Source organism: Dermochelys coriacea, chromosome 2 (assembly GCF_009764565.3).
Source record: "Dermochelys coriacea isolate rDerCor1 chromosome 2, rDerCor1.pri.v4, whole genome shotgun sequence".
NCBI lineage: Eukaryota > Metazoa > Chordata > Testudines > Dermochelyidae > Dermochelys > Dermochelys coriacea.
In genome coordinates this window covers 208,626,981-208,646,169 of record NC_050069.1, presented here as the reverse complement: position 1 = coordinate 208,646,169, position 19,189 = coordinate 208,626,981, and the positions used below count along the sequence as shown (strand labels likewise).

The 19,189-nt window shown below is 45.1% G+C and overlaps 2 protein-coding genes across 22 annotated transcripts in view; one reads left to right on the top strand and one right to left on the bottom strand.

Moving 5' to 3' along the window:
* The window catches only part of HNRNPA2B1 (heterogeneous nuclear ribonucleoprotein A2/B1), a 17,055-nt gene extending 12,260 nt beyond the window's left edge, over positions 1 to 4,795 (bottom strand). For 6 of the 12 annotated variants that reach the window (XM_043509144.1, XM_043509145.1, XM_043509146.1 and 3 more), the window contains exon 1: positions 4,655 to 4,795. In XM_043509144.1, coding sequence (XP_043365079.1) covers positions 4,655 to 4,684 — 30 coding nt within the window. In that variant the 5' untranslated portion in view covers positions 4,685 to 4,795. Of the gene's footprint in view, positions 1 to 2,992; positions 3,329 to 4,654 lie in introns of those variants that run through there. The other 6 variants (XM_043509140.1, XM_043509141.1, XM_043509147.1 and 3 more) reach the window with 4 other exon arrangements.
* Positions 4,101 to 19,189, top strand: CBX3 (chromobox 3). 10 transcript variants are annotated; one of them, XM_043509153.1, is made up of 7 exons: positions 4,101 to 4,239; positions 6,733 to 6,783; positions 9,244 to 9,315; positions 10,886 to 11,028; positions 13,433 to 13,598; positions 17,205 to 17,299; positions 18,534 to 19,189. In XM_043509153.1, exons 2-7 carry the CDS (start codon positions 6,760 to 6,762, stop codon positions 18,658 to 18,660), a joined length of 627 nt encoding a protein of 208 aa, XP_043365088.1. In that variant the 5' UTR covers positions 4,101 to 4,239; positions 6,733 to 6,759; the 3' UTR covers positions 18,661 to 19,189. The 10 variants fall into 10 exon arrangements, with proteins under 10 accessions (XP_043365088.1, XP_038246815.1, XP_038246818.1 ...); XM_043509152.1 differs by lacking the exon at positions 4,101 to 4,239 and adding an exon at positions 4,862 to 5,009; XM_043509154.1 differs by lacking the exon at positions 4,101 to 4,239 and adding an exon at positions 5,026 to 5,248.

Here is a 19,189-nt window from a genome sequence, read left to right as displayed (position 1 = left end):
TGAGAGAAAGAAAAGGTAGTCTAACAGGTAATCAAAAACTAACATTGAGCATTTGAAAAAATTACATAAGATTTTTTTTCCCAAATAGTTTTAAAAGCAGTATCCCCTTTAATTTTTTTTCCAGTTGAATTTTCACACTGACCAATAAAAGCTTCTTGATCTTGCCTAAAGCAAGACTTCCATAGTGTGCCCCAATAGCTGAATGAAATTGGAGAAAGAATACCAAATCTGCTTTTGATATAGCTGCATATCCTGCTGCCTCTCTCAGGCTCTGCGGTCAGTACATAGGTTTGCATCAATGATGTAAAAAGTTTTACTGTTCAATTTTATCATTCTAGTTACTTTACTGCACTGCTGCAAAACAATCTGCAAAGCCTGAGGAAAGCAACAGGCACACAGTTATCAAAAGCGGAGTCAATACTAACCCATATACAGGCCCCCAAAATCCTCGCCCTTAAAAAACAAAAGCACACAAAAAACCCCACAATCCTCAAGTTGCGAACAATTAAAAGAGAAGGAAAGGGAAGATAAAGGACCCGAATCTACCATTAGTGAATGGGAATATTTGGGCCACTATATTATGATACAAGATATTTGCATAAAACATTTTATTTTTCACAAAACATCCTCTTACCTCAAACTCTTAACTGGGGGGAGAAAACAGACTGTATTTGGCAGAAATGGAATACTAATGAAACAGATCAAATCACTATCATTTGGCATGCAAGCAGACTACCAAACCAGGTATTTTTAAGTTACATGTATTGGCAACAGATGATCTTCAGAAGGTATTTCAAGCCCTGTAAATAACTACTGAAATAAGCAGTGTTGTTGTAGCCATATTGGGCCTAGGACATTAGAAAGATGAGATAAGACAACAGAAGTTGGTCCAATAAAAGATAATGCCTCCCCACCTTGTCTACCTACTAGAATCTATGACATGAAACTTCTAGTGATCTGCAGAACACTTGGTAACTAGTTTCTTGCAGAACAGCTAAAAATTATATATAATTTTGTTATATTTTCACCATACAAGCAATACGTTACTGAGACAAGAGGCAGGCAGCATGACCAGGAAGGAAAAAGGAGATAGCCCAGTTAACAGCTTAGTCCCCCTGTTCCTTTGTGTAAACATCAATTTAAGTTTGAGAACCTTATATGCAAAGAACTGTTTCAGCCAAAAGGAAAAAAAAAACAAACAACAAAAAATGTATGCTGCAACCTAAAAATAAAATAAGTTTCAGTACTAAAGTTTTCATACCGTGACCACACACTTCCATTAAGGATGAGCTACAGAAATAATATTCTGAAGTTTGCCATTGGAGTCTCAACTCTTAACTGCAATGTAGTACATCAAAAATAACATGTCCCACCCAAAGTACAGTACTGACTTGCTCAAATACTTGACTCTGTGCCATGCCCTGCCTTGGATAGCACATGGATTTGGAGTTTTGAGACTTCTAGGGAATGAAGGGGGAAGAGGAGCACACAGATTACTCTGCTGCTGACAGAAACTCACTTCCCACCAGTAGACTCTTTACACTAGGGAGCTCAGTCAGCATAGCTACACTGGTCTAATGCTTGTAGTGAAAAGCAAGGCCTAAGAGTCTCATAGGGCAACTTAAAAGAAGTCCTTCAGGTAAAATGAAATACCATCAATACCAAAGTTAACATTAATTGGTATAAAATACACATGCCACAAACCATCTGATGGTTTTCCCACCTTCTATGATAGATACTCTTGGTGAAAACTCCCCCCCCCCCAAATTATAATAGAAAAATAGGGTATAAGTGGTCTTTAAAGCTTCCCATAATGCATCCTCCCCTCACAGGAGCGAATGATGGGTAAGATTTGAATGAGTGACTAGGAGTCTGCCAGGTTTCAGAGTAGCAGCCGTGTTAGTCTGTATTCGCAAAAAGAAAAGCAGTACTTGTGGCACCTTAGAGACTAACAAATTTGTTAGAGCATAAGCTTTCGTGGGCTACAGCTCACATCCGATGAAGTGAGCTGTAGCTCACGAAAGCTTATGCTCCAATAAATTTGTTAGTCTCTAAGGTGCCACAAGTACTGCTTTTCTTTTTAGGAGTCTGCCAGTTGAGCTTCTATTATGTCCCACGAACTTACAAAGGGTGAAGAAATCTCTATTTGAGAGGACGGCGTCCAATGACAAGGAATGTGTTTTACAGAACAGCAGCTACAGAGGCAGGGAAAGAACTGTTGCAAACTCAAGCAGGTTAAAAATCATAATCAGCAAAAATGGCGGCCAGAGATAGGAGAGCGGACGCTTCTACTCAACATCCGACAACTGGGTGCCCGCCAAAAAAAAAAAAAAAAAAAGGGAGCGCCGAGCCACGAGGCCCCTACGGGATGATGCGGGAGGGGGTCAGATTCCCCGTTCCCTCAACACCGCGCAGACTCTGCTCAAAAGGAGCTAGTCGTATTCGTGTGCGACTCCACGAGTCCTCCTCGGCGCCCCCACCCAACGCGGCAGCCGGACTGGCGCCGCAAAGGCCCGAGATCATGAAGCGCAAAGCGGCGGCCGCGCCGAGCCCGCCATGTGGCAGCGCCGGGAGGCAGGGGCAGCCGCCCGTGGACGGAGAAGGAAAATGGTTGCTGCTTTGGGGCGCGCGCCCACGCCGGGGAGAGCGATGCCGCAGAGGAGGAGGAGAAAATCTTCTCCGGCTAGGGCCGCTCCACCAGCCGCCCACCCTCGGGAACAGGGCCCCCGGCTGCCCCCGCTCTCCCTCGGGCCGGAGGAGAACTAGCTACCGCCCTTCTCGGCCAACCCACCTGCTCCCAGACACCCCCCACCCCTCCCGCCACGGAGAGATGCAGCACCAGGTAACGGGGGCGCTCCACTCAGCGCATCCTCCTCTCCCTGCCCGCCACCCCTCTTAGCTATTTCCCGGCGGAGCTTCCCTGCCGCAGGACCCAGCCGCCTTCCCTTCCCTCCCCGGCCCATTCACCCCTCCCCCTCGTTAGCGCCATTACCATCTGTGCCTCCCCGGCCTGATCCCGGCGCTTCGCAGGGCCGGAGAGAGACCCGGTTCGCTTACTGCCCTCCATGGTCCCCCCTAGGGCGCGCGCGGCTCGCTAGCGCAACGGGAGCTCGGCTAAACGGTTTGTCGGGCGGCTCTAGGACTCGCCTCCGCTTGCGCCGTTGCCGCAGCGCGTACCCCCGCCTCCCTGTGCCGCGCACCAGCCCAACCGCCGCCGGCGCTTCCAGAACCTTCCTTCCCCTCTAACGTCTCTGCTACGGAAAACCACCAAGTCTCGCCCACTGCGCCACCAAGCGCATCCGCTAACGGGAAAGTTCCAACGACCAGAGCTGCGCTAACAGCGCACAGGCTTGCGAATAAGCGTTTTATTACGCAAATGTACTAAATGCTACAAACTAAAACGCACCTTTCGCGGCTGGACAACCCGACTTTGCGTGCCATACACCTCGTGGGCTACGTAACCCTGTTTGAGAATACGACCCAACCTTCCCAGTAGTGGCTGCCTTAACTATGACGTCTTTTTAAATGCATCGCCACGCACTGATCCGTCCCTCGCTCCCCTTCCCACTCATAATAGTCTCCGGCTGTTTTGGCCTCGACTCGAATTAAACACCCCCTCCCCCCCCCAAGAGCGCCCGCAGTTCTGCGGGATGTTTCTTTGTGTTTCAATAACGTAGTAAAAATTCAGCAACGCCGCTAGCGAGGGCTTTTTCCGGAAAAGGCCGAAGCAGGCGTCGTCGTGGACCTACTCCACGTCGGCACTGCCCGGAAAAAAACGAACTGGCGCAGACCGTGATCCGCTGCGCTTCGGCAGTTTCCGGGAAGAGCCGAAACAGGAATCCTCGCCTAAAATGGCTTCTTCGGTAATTTCCGGCAAAAAAGCCGCCGAGCCTCTGGTGGCCGAACGAAGCCGAAGCTGCTCGGCTCGGGGGTCTGCTCCCGCTTCGGGTTTTCCCCGGAAACTGCCGAAGCTGCCCGGAGACTGATCCTCGCCCCAAGAGAGAGAGAGAATTAGCCAAAGGCCTCCTTTTCCCCACCTGTGGGGCAGGCAGGAGCCCGTGGGCCAAACCCGGAGCGCATTGGGTGGTGCGCCCCCGAGATCCCCTTTGTTGGCAGGCTGGCCCCGTCGCCTCTGGCGGCCTGGGAGGAAGTGAGAAGTGGCTAGATTTGGGCGCCAGCCCTGAGACGCCGCCAGCCAGGCCCAAGAGCGAGCGAGAAGAGCAGACCCCGCCACAAAGGGTGAGTGCTGCCCCCGCCTCGCCGGGGAAATGGCGCTTCGGCGGCTCCCCCCCCCCCCGCGGCGAGCTCAGTGGGGAAATGGCCGCGCTCTCCCACCGCCCGCCCTCGGGAAAGTGGCCGCATGGCCCCATCTTCCCCCCTCCCCCCACCGGGCAAAGGAGTGAAGGGCCCCGAGCTCCTCTACTTGCCTCCCCCCCTCCCCCGCTCCCCGCGCGGGAGCCGCCTCGCCCCACCGGCCCCCACGTTCCCCTCCGTCACCGAACCCCCAACCCTCGGCCGACGCGGGGCCTCTCCCCCGCCGGCGCTGCGCTCGGGCGCTGGGCCCGTCCCGGCTCGGAGCCGCGCCCAGGCAGAGGCCGGCGGTGGCCGTTCGCCAGGCGGCCATAGCGCGCTCTCATGGGGGCCCGGGACTCACCCAGTCGCTCTCTCTGTCTCCGCGAGGCATCTTGCTTCGCCCAGGCGCTCGCTGAGGCCGCGTCCCCGTGTTTCAAGCTGCCGTCTCGGAGAGAAGCCCTGGCTGGCCCCCCTCTCGCTCCCGCACTGGCGACGCGGTAGCAGCAGTGGCGGCGGCAGGAGGCTGCAGCGAGCGTGTAGGCGGCGTTGTGCGCTGTGCCCCGCCGCCAGCCAGCGCGCAGCTCAGCTCAGCGCTCCCACCCCGCAGTAGCCGCCCCAGCCGCTGCCCCCACCCCCCTCAGATGTCGCTGCTGCTGCTCAGTGCGCGCAGGGAGCGAGGAGGAGACGGGAAACCCGAGCCGCCGGGCACCATTGAAGTCTGTATCCTTCTCTTTCTCTCGCTTCCAATTTAACCTCGCCGTGAATTGGGCAGCGCCCCAAATCCCTTGCAGCTGGGCTCGTGTTTGGTGTAACTGCAGCGGTCCTTGCCCCCCCAACGCCGCCACCGCTGCCCGCCTTTAGCAGCCGCCCCAGCTGAAAGGAAGTGGCGGCGGCGCTGGGCGGGAGAAAAGGGAGCTGAGCCCCGGGATCTCTAGTGGGTGCCTCTTCCCCCGAGGTAGGAGGAAGGCTCTCGGGCCCCGGCGGGGTGCAACGCGAGGGGGGTGGAGAGGAGAGCGGTTAGTCGCTGGGGCTGGGGGGCAGCCTGGGGAGACGCGGTAGCACCCAGCGTGGAGGCGGAGCGGGCGCGTTCAGTAGACAAAGCGAAGCCCCCCCCCGCATGGGGGGCGGTTTTTTCCGCGGTCCGCCTGGCTTGGCCTTGGCGCGCAATGGTCGTGCTTGGCGAGGGGGCAACGTGGCGCTGGGAAGGGGCCGTCGCTTTCTCTTCAGGGTGGCTGTGTGAAATGGTGGCGGGCGGCTTTGGGCAGCGCACATGACTTGCCGGGGCCGGCTGTCGTGTGGCCACAGCGGTTCCCTCCCCCACAAGGGGAAAGGGGCGCAGGGCTTCCCCCTCTATGTTGGGCTGCGGCTTGGCCCTACTCGGGGCAAAACCACCGGATTTGGCTCGCCTAGTCCCGTTAGGTCACGTAGGCCTTTTATGTGCACCCACCACAAGCCTGTGGGTGCAGCCTTACTCCTTCATTCCTCTACCACGGGCCTTTGTTTCCCTCCCCTCATCTCAATGGAGACAAGATGAGGTGCCCAGCAGCAGGGCCCAACCCTCACCCTTTGCCTGCCCCCCCCCCCCCACCGGATTTGGCTACAATACCACCTCTCTGGCTGCTAGGAGATGAGAATTGGGCGGGATTGCTGAGTCAAAGGCCTCTTCTGGCCTTTTAATAAAGGTTTACCTTTGTCTTGCTCATTTTGTAGTTTGCAGAGATGGGTGGTGAAATCTGTGCCCAGAGGTGATTAGTGTGAGAAATTGTATGGGAAAGGGGATGAGTTTGCTTCATCCAGACCATATTTTTGTATAATCTGTTTAGGTTAATGAAATGTATATTTCTTAATTAAGCATTTTAGTCTTCAATATACAATGTGTGCAATTTGGCAGAGTTAATGTCTGTATTAGCCTTAACTCTTCCCTTCTGATCCTTAAATTTGCAACATTACAATTGCTTTAACATAATCTGCAGTTTATATGTATTTCTTGCTGTGTCAGGGTTACTGGTAACTCACTACTATGTTACACTACAGATACTTAGCTGATGCTAATTAAAATCTAACTTTTGCATCTTGAAAGTGCTTTTAAATATCTCTTGGTTAACTGCTAGAATCCGAACACTTTTTTCCCGTTTGGGTTTAAGGAAATGTATATCCTAATGGTTCTCCCAGCCTCTCTCTGAAACATCTCTGCTTTATGCTGGTGGAAGGACATTCTTGTAACCCTTCCTACACAATCAGTAGCAAGAGTGATGGCTAGCATAATGGTGTGTTTGTGGGTTGTCGGAGAAACTAGTAATCTAGTTCTCTGGATTTAATCCACACTTCAAATGTTATGTGCAGTGAACACATGGGGGTTGGAACAAGGACCATTATTGTATTGGGATGCCTTTCACTGAGTAATGTAAACTTCCTTTTAATTGTCATGCATTTTTCTAGTAAAAGCTCTGCAAGTCTGCAATAAAAATGGCCTCCAATAAAACTACATTGGTAAGTTCATGAGCACTAAAATATATAAGGATTTAAGCGAAGTATTTTTCTTCAAAACTATAACTTGGCATCTCCATGTAGAAGATACATCCACATCTCTCCTCCCCAGCATTATTCTGACTAAAATCTCAGATCCAGAAAGTAAGGCTAATAGAAAGGACATTAACTTTGGCTTAAATAAAACTGCCATCTTACAAACAAAACAAAAGAATGTCTCTCTATAATGGAGGTCTGTGCTCCAGTTCAGCTCTCTGACTTAAAGTGAAGATTGTTTTAATAACCTTTAACAGAAAACACTTTTGAATTTTTTAGCCTCCTTTCAGCACCCAATGTAATTCATTGTGTATTTAAAAAGGGCAAAAACATATTCATTTTTAACTTCTCCGTAGCCATTCAGGGAAAAAATATTGCAACTACAGGAACAGTACTAATACCTAATACTGATGTGACGGGGCATAGTTAGAATTGCTGTTGGAACTATTACTAGTAAATAACAATTCACTTCGATTTCAGAGGAGCAGAGATTATTAAATGTCTCCCCCCACCTGGGCCATTATAACAGGGCTTTGACAGGTATCAAGTTACTGTGAAACTTCTTGATATTAAATTATGAGCCAAAAAACTCTGAAATTAAGGACAAATGGATGTCACAGTAGTTGCTCTAATATGCATTTACCTAATGGCAGTACATGTTTGTAAAGGACAGAAGTGCAGAACTCTAGTGCTAGGTTTACTTGGTGGAAAAATAATAGGCAAACAGATTTTTATGTAGCCTAAATGTGGGGAAGGAGGGAGAATTGTGTACTCTTATGACATTTACTAAAAAAAAAGCCTGCTGTTAAACTTATTACTAGTCAATAAATACTAATTTATCCCATATCCAGACAAATTAAATACTAATATCATCACCTCCTGTCCCTTAACTGCCTCATTTCCCCCCCCCCCCCCCCACTGGACTGTGACAGTGTAAGCAATGACATTGCAAACACTTTATCAAGCTAAGAACCTTCCATTACAAGTTAGTGCCCCAACTCTCTAACATGAGGGAGAGTAATATCAGGTCCGAAATGCTCAGAGGAGGGGAAGAGAACCTATTAATGCAGTCAGTGGTGTTTTTTTTAGGAACTTAGCTGCACAGGTCAGGAAAATCAGCTAATGGTTTCCATAGGAACCATGCTTCTCTGAGTGTATGAGGGGGACAGTTAGTGTTTCTCTTGAAACTGTAACTTTGATGTTTCTGACTTTTGTATATCTGAACCATCTACCACAATGCTACATTAATGTTATAATCTTTCATTTGTATAAAATTTAAAAAGGTGAGTGATGATACACTGAAGGAAATGTGTGTATTCTACTTATGTGAATTTTGAATATGGGAAAGTAGCAAAGTACACTTTATTCGAACATGCAACATTAAAATGCCCAGGATATGGTGTTCTCAGATATGGGACTCGGAAAAAGAGGCCAAATGGGTCTAGTGACAATTCTTTCCATTAACAACTTCAGATACCGTGTGTTTTTGTTGGGAGAAGTGCATGTAGAAGCATCCATCCACAGAGCATCCAAAATTTGAGATGAATGCACAATTTTTCTTCAGGCCATGCAGTCAGATAGGCATAATAGGATGTAGTGAGGGCCAAGACGACAAGTTTGAACATCTGTCCTCGTGTACATATGAGGCATGCTTAAATCAGTAATGTCCAGTAAATTTCAAGTGTTCATGACAATTTTTCAAGCAAGCTTCTTTTTTTAAAAAAACAAAGCTCGTATGCTTCCATGGAAGGCTTTGTGCCCGCCAAATTTAAGTTTTTTAATTGATTTAGAGGTCTAAAAAGCATTTGTACTTAAATTATGAGAATAAGAGGGTGAATTAATTTTTTTCCACTTTCTCAAAATAATTTCCCTTGGTACTGAGTCAAAGCCCAAAGGAGAATCTTTCAGAAAGTTATATTCATTTGAATACATGTTTACTCATCAATTATAACTGTAATGTTGCTACTATTGTGCTATGAGCATTATTTCACTTGTTCTTCACTTTTTGCTATTTTTCCATCTCTACCTATTTCGCTCTTCTGTCCTCCACTCCTTTCTTTCCTTTAAAGGAAACTGCCTTCACAGGATAGCTTGACATCTTCATATTTTTCCTTTCTTTCTGTCTTGTTCTTGCATCCTTGTTCTCTTTTTGTGTTCTCTCTCTCTCTCTCTCTCTCTCAGCCAAAAAATACCTGTGATTAAGTTGGCGCTCTTCAGACATTGGTGCTTTGCTCAAAATATCATCTCTGGGACATACAAATAAAGATTTAAATCTGACTGTAAATGCTTGCTCTATTTTAAATCCCCCTATCCCCCAAACAAACACCACGTTTGGTATCTTTATATGTATAAACTCACTGTTTAGAATAGAAATCTTGAAACCTATTCCCTTTTTTGTATTTTGCTGTATGAACCTTCAATTTGTACGTTTCTAACCAGGAGTCTGAAGTTGGTGGCATTTGGGAAGGGCTAATTAGGAAAAGGATCCTCAAGGATTACATATGTTTTTGAAAAGAATTACAAAAAGTGGAAAGAACTAACTTTGAGCCTGACATACTTGATGATATCCCCTTTAAAAAACAAAACACCCACCCTTCCTCAAACTCTAGAAAGTCTATCTAACTCTTATGTAGAGTTTCAAAACAAACTGATTCATTGCTTTCTCAAAATGCAGATAGTACTCATGACCAATGCTATAATAGCAGGCCTGTGCTCAGTAGGAAAATACATTGGTAAGGGAAATGTGACAGCATTAATTAATTTTAATGCTCCCATAGGACTGCATTGTGGGAGCTTCAAAGTCCCTCTGCCGTTTTGAATGCTTTCCCATAAGGAGCGCATCCAAAATGGCAACCAAAACTCTGCACTTAATCCCATAGAGCTCCAAACACTCAATGTGACAGTACTAGGCTTACTTGTGGCACCTTAGAGACTAACACATTTATTTGAGCATAAGCTTTCGTGAGCTACAGCTCACTTCATCAGATGCATTAGTGAGCTGTAGCTCACGAAAGCTTATGCTCAAATAAATGTGTTTAGTTTCTAAGGTGCCACAAGTACTCCTTTTCTTTTTGCGAATACAGACTAACATGGCTGCTACTCTATAACTAGTACTAGGCTTGTTTCAAGCCTTTTAGGATTATGAACAAGGAAATTTTGAAAAATACCTTGTGTCCTTCTAATACATTTTAATTGTGCCTTATTGAACTTGGAATGCCTTGAGGATGATGTGGATGTAATTAATTTTTATTTTAAGCATTTAAAGGATGTTATACAATAATATATCTAATGTACACTTAAATACAACATCTCTGTAAAGTTTTAATAAGATAAATTTTATACATTAAGTGCTGTTCTTTAAGCTTAGCTATCTTGGGTTTTTGAACCTCTGTAATATGTTTGAGTGAAAGGTACATTGGTCCATGGGTAAAGATGGAGGGAGAATGGCAGCTATGGAATGTTACAAGTAACACATTCTGCTGGCAGCTGTTATTGGGCATCCAGATTGGTATAGCAATATGTCTTTAGCTCTTCTCCCCTCCACACTTTCCCTTTTTTTGGAGGGAGTGAGAGAAAAGTAGTAATTAATTGCCTTTGGTTTTCTTTCTTTAGTAGCCAGAATATCATTCCCTTTCTGTTTGGTCCATCTCCCCACAGTTCCTTTAATGATTACTTCTTTGTGTATGCCTTCATGCTGTTCCTTACCCACTGCCTTTTTTGTGGGTGTTCAGTTATGTTTACTCTAGAAGTTCTTGTAAATTTTGAGTCTTTGGCACTAGAGGAAGGAGTGGAATGACAATTAAGGGAAAGGAGGCATTGATTGCATAGGCAAAACATTATGCCTTTAAAAAGAACTGTTTTCTCAGTTTTGGGTATTTTATTCAGCAACTTACAAAAAATGGCACTCAGATTACCTGCTCTAACCTAATAGGAATTTGAGCCCTGGACCCAGTATGAATAAGTTGCCATTTTTCTGCTATGTAGTGAGTAAAGGTTGTAAAGGATCATTGAAATAGCTACATAAAGCAGTATAAAATATATTATAAATATAATTTTAACTTCTTTTTAGCACAAAATGGGAAAGAAACAGAATGGCAAAGGTAAAAAAGTTGAAGAAGCAGAGCCTGAAGAATTTGTTGTGGAGAAAGTCCTGGACAGACGTGTAGTGAATGGGAAGGTTGAATACTTCTTGAAATGGAAAGGATTTACAGAGTAAGGAATTCCAAATGTATATTTTTCTCATAGCCCCTAAAATCCATTAGATACTTTCCACTGTATTATTGCCTGTCGAAGTAAAGGCTTTTCTGTGCTTCAAACACTGCAGTGGTGCAGCTGCATTGCTTCAGGGAAGACTACCTATGCCAATGGAAAAACTCCACCTCACCAAGAGGTGGTTACTAGGTTAATAAGCCTCTGGAAACATCCCTTAAGTCAAGTGGCCACTCTTGTCATTGTTTTTGAATCGCAGCAGGAATGTGGATATGCCCTCTGAAAGCTCTGTTTCTGACAGCCAGCTGTTTATCTGCTCTGAAACAAAGCAAGCCATTAGTGTGGAATGTGGAGGAGGGGGTCTGCTGCTGTTTGAACTTACAAGACAGCATGCTGACATGCTCTCGGCCCCCCCGCCCCCCCAAAAACACACAACACACTCCCTGTCACACTCCGCCCACCCCCCATTTGAAAAGCATGTTGCAGTCACTTGCGTGCTGGGTTAGCTGTCCATAATGTGCCGCTGCAAGTGATGCAAATGTGACCAGGCCAGTGCGCTTGAAGCTGTCGGTGTGGACAGACTGCAGCGCTTTCCCTACTGTGCTCTCCGAAGGCTGGTTTAACTCAAAGTGCTCTACATCTGCAAGTGTAGCCATGCCCTTGATATTTTAAACTTGGGAAAGGGAAAGGGATATTGTATACTGGAGCTTCTGTTGGTTGCTTATCAAACTTCAGTAGCCTATAGCATTTCAAAACAAGCAGATCTATTTTAAGTATGTATTCATTCTTCTAACTTAACGTCTTAAGGATTTTTTGAGACCAGGGTGGAAGAAAATCTGAAGTAACTGTAATATTCAATAAGGCCTCACTAATAGTTGTACTTTGCTCCTGTTTCTCAGTATAGATGTATACATGAACACATTTTATTGATATAACTGCATGCACGTTAGATGTTGCACTGATTTAACTCTTTTTTTTTTTTAAAGATAGCTAAGTTGGTGCTAAAGCACTAAAGAGAAACTCTGACCCCATATAGTTAAGACATGGATAACTAAGCTAAATTCACTCGAGGAACTCTGGGCTTGCTTGAGTAGTGAATCACTCTGCTCAGTGTTAATTGTGGGAGATTACACTTCATCAGCTGCGCAAAAAAAAAAAAATTTCCCTTAAACATGTATCCTACCTACTGTTAGAACACATCCACAGTCTTGCACATATTGCTCCTAGGGGAATTCTGCGCCACTGCATGCGCACAGAATTCATGTCCCTTTGTAGATTTCTTTTCTTCCCTGCAGAAAATAACGGGGAAGGTGGGCACCTAGGGATGTCCATGGGCATAGTTCACTGAGGCATTGCCCCCCAAAGATGTGGGGTTGTGCCACTGCTTCCCCTCTATTTCTGCGAGCACAGAACTGGCCGGGTGAAGGAGGGTGCTGCTTGGCTCCGCTGACTCTGCAGCTGGACACTGCCTCCTGGGTTCTAGTGCTAGTTGTGCTCCCCTTCTGTGTGCTGGGAGCCATCCAGTGAGTGTCCATGGGGGAAGGGAGCATGGAGTGGGAGGAAGGAGCTGGGAGAGGGGCATGTGGGATTGATGGGCGGGGGGGATAGTGCTTGGGGAGGGGCATTAGGAAGGGGATGGGAAAGAGTTGGGGAATATTGACTAATAAAAAACTGCAGAATTTTAAAATGTGCACAGGATTTTTACTTTGTAGCACAGAATTCCCTCAAGAGTAATACATTTGTTATAATTGCATATTGCTCGAAATAGACAGGCAGCCATAGTGTGACTATCATCTCCTAAAGTGCATATTCTGCTCAGATGTACATAGCAGTAACTTGTTTAGTCTGGATGTTTATGGGACTTGCCTCAAGATATCCCAGCATATTTCAGTAACTGAAAATATCTTGGATTCCCATGTTTGTGCAATGTTTGTTACTGGTGCATATGATCGACTGAGAAGGCACTTGTACTGTCTAGGGACACAGTTAATAGATTTGACATTAAGTAGCAAATAAAACTAAGCACACTTGTATAGTTTTCAGACTTAGTTTCTTCTTATGCCCCCAGACGGTTTATATGGTTCCCTATCGATATTTGAAAGTGTTTAAATAGGAAGAGAGTAGAGTTTTGAGGGTCAGCCAGCTTCTACTGGGTGGGTTGGTAGGGATTTAAAAAAAAATGGGGGTGTCTGTACTGTATCTTCTGTCAGCAGTTGGTCTGCAGCAATAACAGAATAGAGCATAACTCTAAGTGCATATCTGATGATTGCAAGGTAATTTAAGAATATAAAGTAGACTCCCCTCTTCTTTAAGAAGCCTGTTTTATGTACTGGGGAAGAAGCTTTTGCTTACTGTGAGTTACGTGGCTAAATTAGGTTTTCATGAGCTAGCTGTATGTATGTTTCAGTGCTGACAACACATGGGAGCCTGAAGAAAACTTAGATTGTCCGGAGTTAATCGAAGCCTTTCTGAACTCCCAGAAAGCTGGTAAAGAAAAAACAGATGGTGGTAAAAGAAAATCTTTATCAGATAGTGAATCTGATGACAGTAAATCAAAGAAAAAGAGGGATTCTGTAAGTATTTTGAAGTTGTTGCTATACAAATGCTTTTTCTTATGTTGAATGTTTGTACCCAAATTTAAAAAAATTCTAGGAGTGATCCAGGGAATTATAGACAAGCCATACATCTATACCTAGCAAATTGGTTTAGAACAATAATTTAAAAACAGAATAACAAAACACCTGGAAGATCATGACATGATAGGGTCTAACCAGCATGGCTTCTGCAAAAGAAAGTTGTCTAATATATTTGAACATGACAAAGTAGTGAATAAATAGTCACGTCTTCCTTTTTTTCACAAGGAAGTACCTGTTTGCAGGCTTAGATTTTAATTTCTCTGCAGAAATCACTTCTAACTCAGAGCTATTGCCGCGTTCCTAAACTCAGGAAATTGGCTGCAGTTCACTAAAGAAGCTAAGTATTCCTGGGTGAGAATATTATTATGGCTCTAGGAGATATTGAAGCAGAGAATAGGATTAAATCAGTGGTTCTCAAACTTTTGTACTGGTGACCCTTTTCACACAGCAAGCCTCTGAGTGCAACCCCCCGCCCCCCCATAAATTAAAAATATTTTTTTATATATTTGATACCATTATAAATACTGGAGGTAAAGCGGGGCTTGGGGTGGAGGCTGGCAGCTCACGACACCCCCTCCCCCCACCAAATGTATTAATCTCACCACCCCCTGCGGGGTCTCGACCCTCAGTTTGAGAACACCTGGATTAAATGGTCAATTTTCATCATGGGTTATGGTGCCTCAATGTTTTGTCCTAGGTCCAATGTTTTAATATATTAATGATTTAGAAAGGGAGGTGAGTGTTGCTACTAACATTTGCAAATGAAAAACATGTTTAGGTTAGTCATGACCAGAGAGGGCTGAAGAATTTCAGAAAGACCTAAACAAACTAGAAAAATGGGCAACATGATGGTGAATGATTTCATTACTGACAAGTACAAAATAATGCATATTGGAGGGGAAAAGGTAAATGTCTTACAGGATTCTAAAGTAACTATTATGTCTACCTACTGTGGGGATTTTACATCTTCCTCTGAGGCATCGGGTATTGACCATTGTCTGACAGCATAGTGGATTTAGATGGACCTTGGATCTGATCTAGTATGGCAATTCCTATTTTCCTATGAACTAAAACAGTAAAAGTTGATAACTCTTGAAAGTCAAAGAAATCAACTCGCATATCAGGATCTGTTCTCACATCTTCTAAATGTACCAAACTTGAAAGGAGGGGTGGGCAAACTTTTTGGCCCAAGGGCCACATCAGCATTGCAAAACTATATGGAGGGCCAGGTAGGGAAGGCTGTGCCTCCCCAAGCAGCCTGGTCCGAATCCCCGACCCCTCCTACCCTCCCTGCTCCTTGTACCCTGACCGACCCCACCCCCTATCCAACCCTCCCACTCCCTGTCCTCTGACTGCCCTGACGCCTGTCCACACCCCCACCTCCTGACAGCCCCCCTGCCCGACTCCAACACCGATCCAACCCCCGGTCCCCTGACTGCCACCCCCCAGAACCTCTGCCCCATCCAACCGCTCCCTGTCCCCGACTCCCCTGCCCTTTATCCAACTCTCTGCCCCCTTACCATGCCACTCAGAGTGGCAGGAGCTCGCAGCCACGCCACCCGGCCAGAGCCAGCCGCGCTGCCCAGAGCGCTGGTGGCATGGTGAGCTGAGGCTGCAGGGGTGGGGCTGAGGGCTAGCCTTCCTGGCTGGGAGCTCTGGGACTGGGCGGGCCATAGCTTGCCCACCTCTGCTTTAAAGGGATGCTGTTGATTATTTTAGGCCTTAAATAACCTAATTTCAAAGTAATTATCTCATGGGTAATGACTGGGCTAAAATCCTTCCAAGTCTGCATCTGAAAATAGGGGTAGAGGAAAAGATACCATTGCCATTTAAGACCGGCAAAGGGAGAAAAAGCTAATTGGTCATCTTTTCCTAGAGCTGTTCTTTACCTTTTGTTACTGATGCACAAAAGTACACAGTGGGCATTAGTTTGCAATAAAACAAAATTATTTGACATGAGACACTTAAGTTGGTAAAACTGTCTACATCAGAAGTGGGCAAACACAGCCCGTGGGCCACATCCGGCCTGCAGGACCCTCCTGTCCGGCCCCTGAGCTCCTGGTCCAGGAGGCTAGCCCCTGGTCCCTGTCCTGCTATCCCCCCACCCCCGCAGCCTCAGCACACTATGCCACCAGCACAATGCTCTGGGCAATGCAGTTGCAGAGCCACAGCCTGATCCAGTGCTTTGTGGTGCGGGGGTGGGGGGGTTGGATAGAGGGCAGGGGAGTTCAGGGGGGGGGGTGTGTGGATAGGGGTTGGGGCTGTCAGAGGGTGGGGAACAGGGGGGTTGGATAGGACAGGAGTCTCGGGGGCAGTCAGGAATTGGGGGGGGGGGGATTGGATGGGGTGGCAGGGGACAGTCGGGGTGGGGGGTCTGGAGGTGGTCAGGAAGCAGGAGGTGGTGGATGGGGCAGGAGTCCCAGCAGGGCCGACAGGGAACAATGGGGGGTTGATGGAGTGGGAGGCCATCGGGACAAGGAACAGGGGGGGTTGGATGGGGCAGGAGTCCCAGGGGAGCCATCAGGGGGTGAGAAGCAGGGGGGTCAGATAGGAGGCAGTGGCCGGGCCATGCCTGGCTGTTTGGGGAGATACAGTGTTCCCTAACCAGTCCTCCGTACAATTTTGGAAACCTGATGTGGCCCTCAGGCCAAAAAGTTTGCCCGCCCCGGTCTATAGTGTAGATCTTATAAGTAAGGCTGCGAGTCTTTCATGGAGGTCTTGGAAGTCTCAGATTCCGTGTCTTTCTGGGGCCTCCATATCTTGTACAGCAGCCGGTGTGGCTGACCCTAGGGCTGCCCAAGCAGCTGGAGCGGCCCCAGGGTGAGCTGAACCAGCCACTGCTTTGGGAGCAGCAAAGTCATGGATAGGTCATGGGTGGTGAGTGTTTGTTTATTGCTTGTGACCTGTCCATGATTTTTAGTGACAGGTGTTTTTAGTAAATCATAGCCTTACTTATAATGTGATAGGCAGTCTTCTTAAAATAACCTTAAATTTGAATGTTAAACAAATTAAATTAGTCTAAAAATTGAAATTTAAAATAAGAGGGATTTTTTGTTTAGTCTTAAGGGTATGGTCGTGTAAACAATGACTGCATACTCTGTTATTCCTGCATGGTACCATTGACATCACTGAGATTCTCCCCCCCCCCCCCCCCCAACAAAGTACCTGTTTGCAGGCTTAGGTTTTAATTTCTCTGCAGAAATCGCTTCCAACTCAGAGCTATTGCCGCGTTCCTAAACTCAGGAAATTGGCTGCAGTTTGCATGTCACTCATACAATCATACAGGTGAACTATGGGATGCTACGATGTTCCCTGACCTTTACACTAAGCTTCCGCTAGAAAGATGCTTCCTGCCTTATCTAGTTTTCTGAAATAAATGTGTATATTAATTATATAAATTTAACTAATTCAGTGGCTCATTCTAAAGCGTAAAATGACAAAATAAATCTTGACTTGATGTAAGCTGTAACTTGTCTGACACTTGCCTTAAAATTTATGTAAAATTAATGTTAAACTAGATGTGACTTTCAACCTTTTTAATAGGTTGATAAACCAAGGGGGTTTGCAAGAGGTCTTGATCCTGAGCGGATAATTGGGGCCACAGATAGCAGCGGAGAACTTATGTTTCTCATGAAATGGTAAGTGATGTACAGACAACTCTGATCCAAAGTCTTTAAACTGGTAAGAAATCATTTTCCTTTTTGGAATGAGATAGGAAAGATGACAATTTTACTTGTTTCTGTGTTTGGAAACCTTCTTGAGCAAATGGTAAGAGTAAGATTGAAATCTCATTTCTAATATTCATTGGTCAAACTAATGAGAGATTGAATTTATGCTTTTTGCAGAGGAGTGTGGGCAGTGCAATAGTAGCTTCCATTCTTTTATTTAAATGTCTAAGTTTCTTCTCAATGAAGTCCAACTGAGTTGCCCCAAAAATGTCAGAGTCTCACTTGTTTGCCACATTGAGACACTTAAAGATTACACTTTAGAAGACACTTGCTCATCCTCTTAAAAACCACAAGTATTGGATACATGAAGTTTGGGATGTATATAAAATGCAGGTTGTTGCAATTTGGAATTTCTGTAGCATTATGAAATGAAACGCCAGAGAAAAATACAACGAAAATGAGAGAACTTGTTCTTTCTTATTTCCTGTCTTTGTGGCTAGCTTATGCTTTGTTATATGCAACAAGCCTACTTCTAACATGCATGTGAAATCAGGAAAAGTTTTTAAAATACAGGGGTATCAACTGTGTCTGTCTTGCATTTTCTCTCACTCTGACCCGGGATCAGAAATTGCAGTCTGATAAATTGTTTATTGCATATGTTCCAATTGGATTTAATAGTTTGTGATTGTCCGATTTACCCAGAGTGACACTGTCAATTTAACTGTCTGTGACACCTGTCTGAAAAGTTTTACATGAGATTAGAAGCAATGCATAATACTAGATAGGTTATCCTTTGTTATTGTGTCGTCAGTGTTTTCTTTGTGCAGTGTTTCCCTTCTTGTCTGTGTGGATCTCTCAAACAGAAAAGAAAAACGTTTTTTATTGAGGGGAAGATGTGACTGTAAAACACAAATTGGCAGGGAAAACTGGGGATTGCTGTATTGAAACTGCTATTAATTAAAAATTGTGATCTTTAATTGATGTCCTTTTAAGAGGACCTTCTCAGAGTGATGGCCTCTGGAAAGTTGCTAGTGGTGATTAACAGGGATAGATATTTCTAAAATTTAAACTCCTACCTCTGCTCCTTGATCATGAAATGTATTCTAATATCAATTTCAAACACATCTGGTTTAGTAATAGCTCTTAAACTCAAGACTTTTGTGTTTGTTTGTTTTTGTTTTTTTTTTAAACCCTGCCCTCTTAGGAAAGACTCGGATGAGGCAGACTTGGTGCTGGCCAAAGAAGCTAACATGAAATGTCCTCAGATTGTAATTGCTTTTTATGAAGAGCGACTAACTTGGCATTCGTGTCCGGAAGATGAAGCACAATAATCATTTGCATTGCTTTTTTATATATATATATGAATATTAAAACCTGGATTTGGATTTTATTCTTTTGATTTATTAGCAATGTTAGAAACCTCTACATTCTAATGAGAATTGAGTTTGATATGTTTTTTGCAGTAGTGTGTTTTTGCATCAACAGCAAGTAAATAAAGGCTTTCTGCAACTTGCTTCATTAATGAAAGGACAACATTTGATACTATTTCCTCCATATTAGGTAAAGGCTTTTATAAACCTTCATGATCCTCCATAGTTATTACTGAATCATAACAAATGTTTAAACAAACTCACAGATGTTTTATAGTCTTCTATGCTATTGATGTGCATGTATCTTCTTTACCGCAACCTAGCCCCGTAACATGTAGAATCATTCTTTTTAGTCTTCGAGGTAATTTAGTCCCAAAGAGGCCAGGTAAAAACTAACTTTGTAGTAATTTGAATGTTATCATACTGTATATTGTTTACTTTATTGTAAATACTGGTGAACAGTGGTCAATAAAATAGTTTTATATTCTTC

Excerpts from the sequence above, each read along its gene's own strand:
- CBX3 (XM_043509153.1), top strand. The coding sequence starts at position 6,760 with ATGGCCTCCAATAAAACTACATTG. Across the intron at positions 11,029-13,432 it reads AAATGGAAAGGATTTACAGA|TGCTGACAACACATGGGAGC; the intron begins GTAAGGAATTCC and ends TGTATGTTTCAG. Across the intron at positions 17,300-18,533 it reads CTTATGTTTCTCATGAAATG|GAAAGACTCGGATGAGGCAG; the intron begins GTAAGTGATGTA and ends CTGCCCTCTTAG.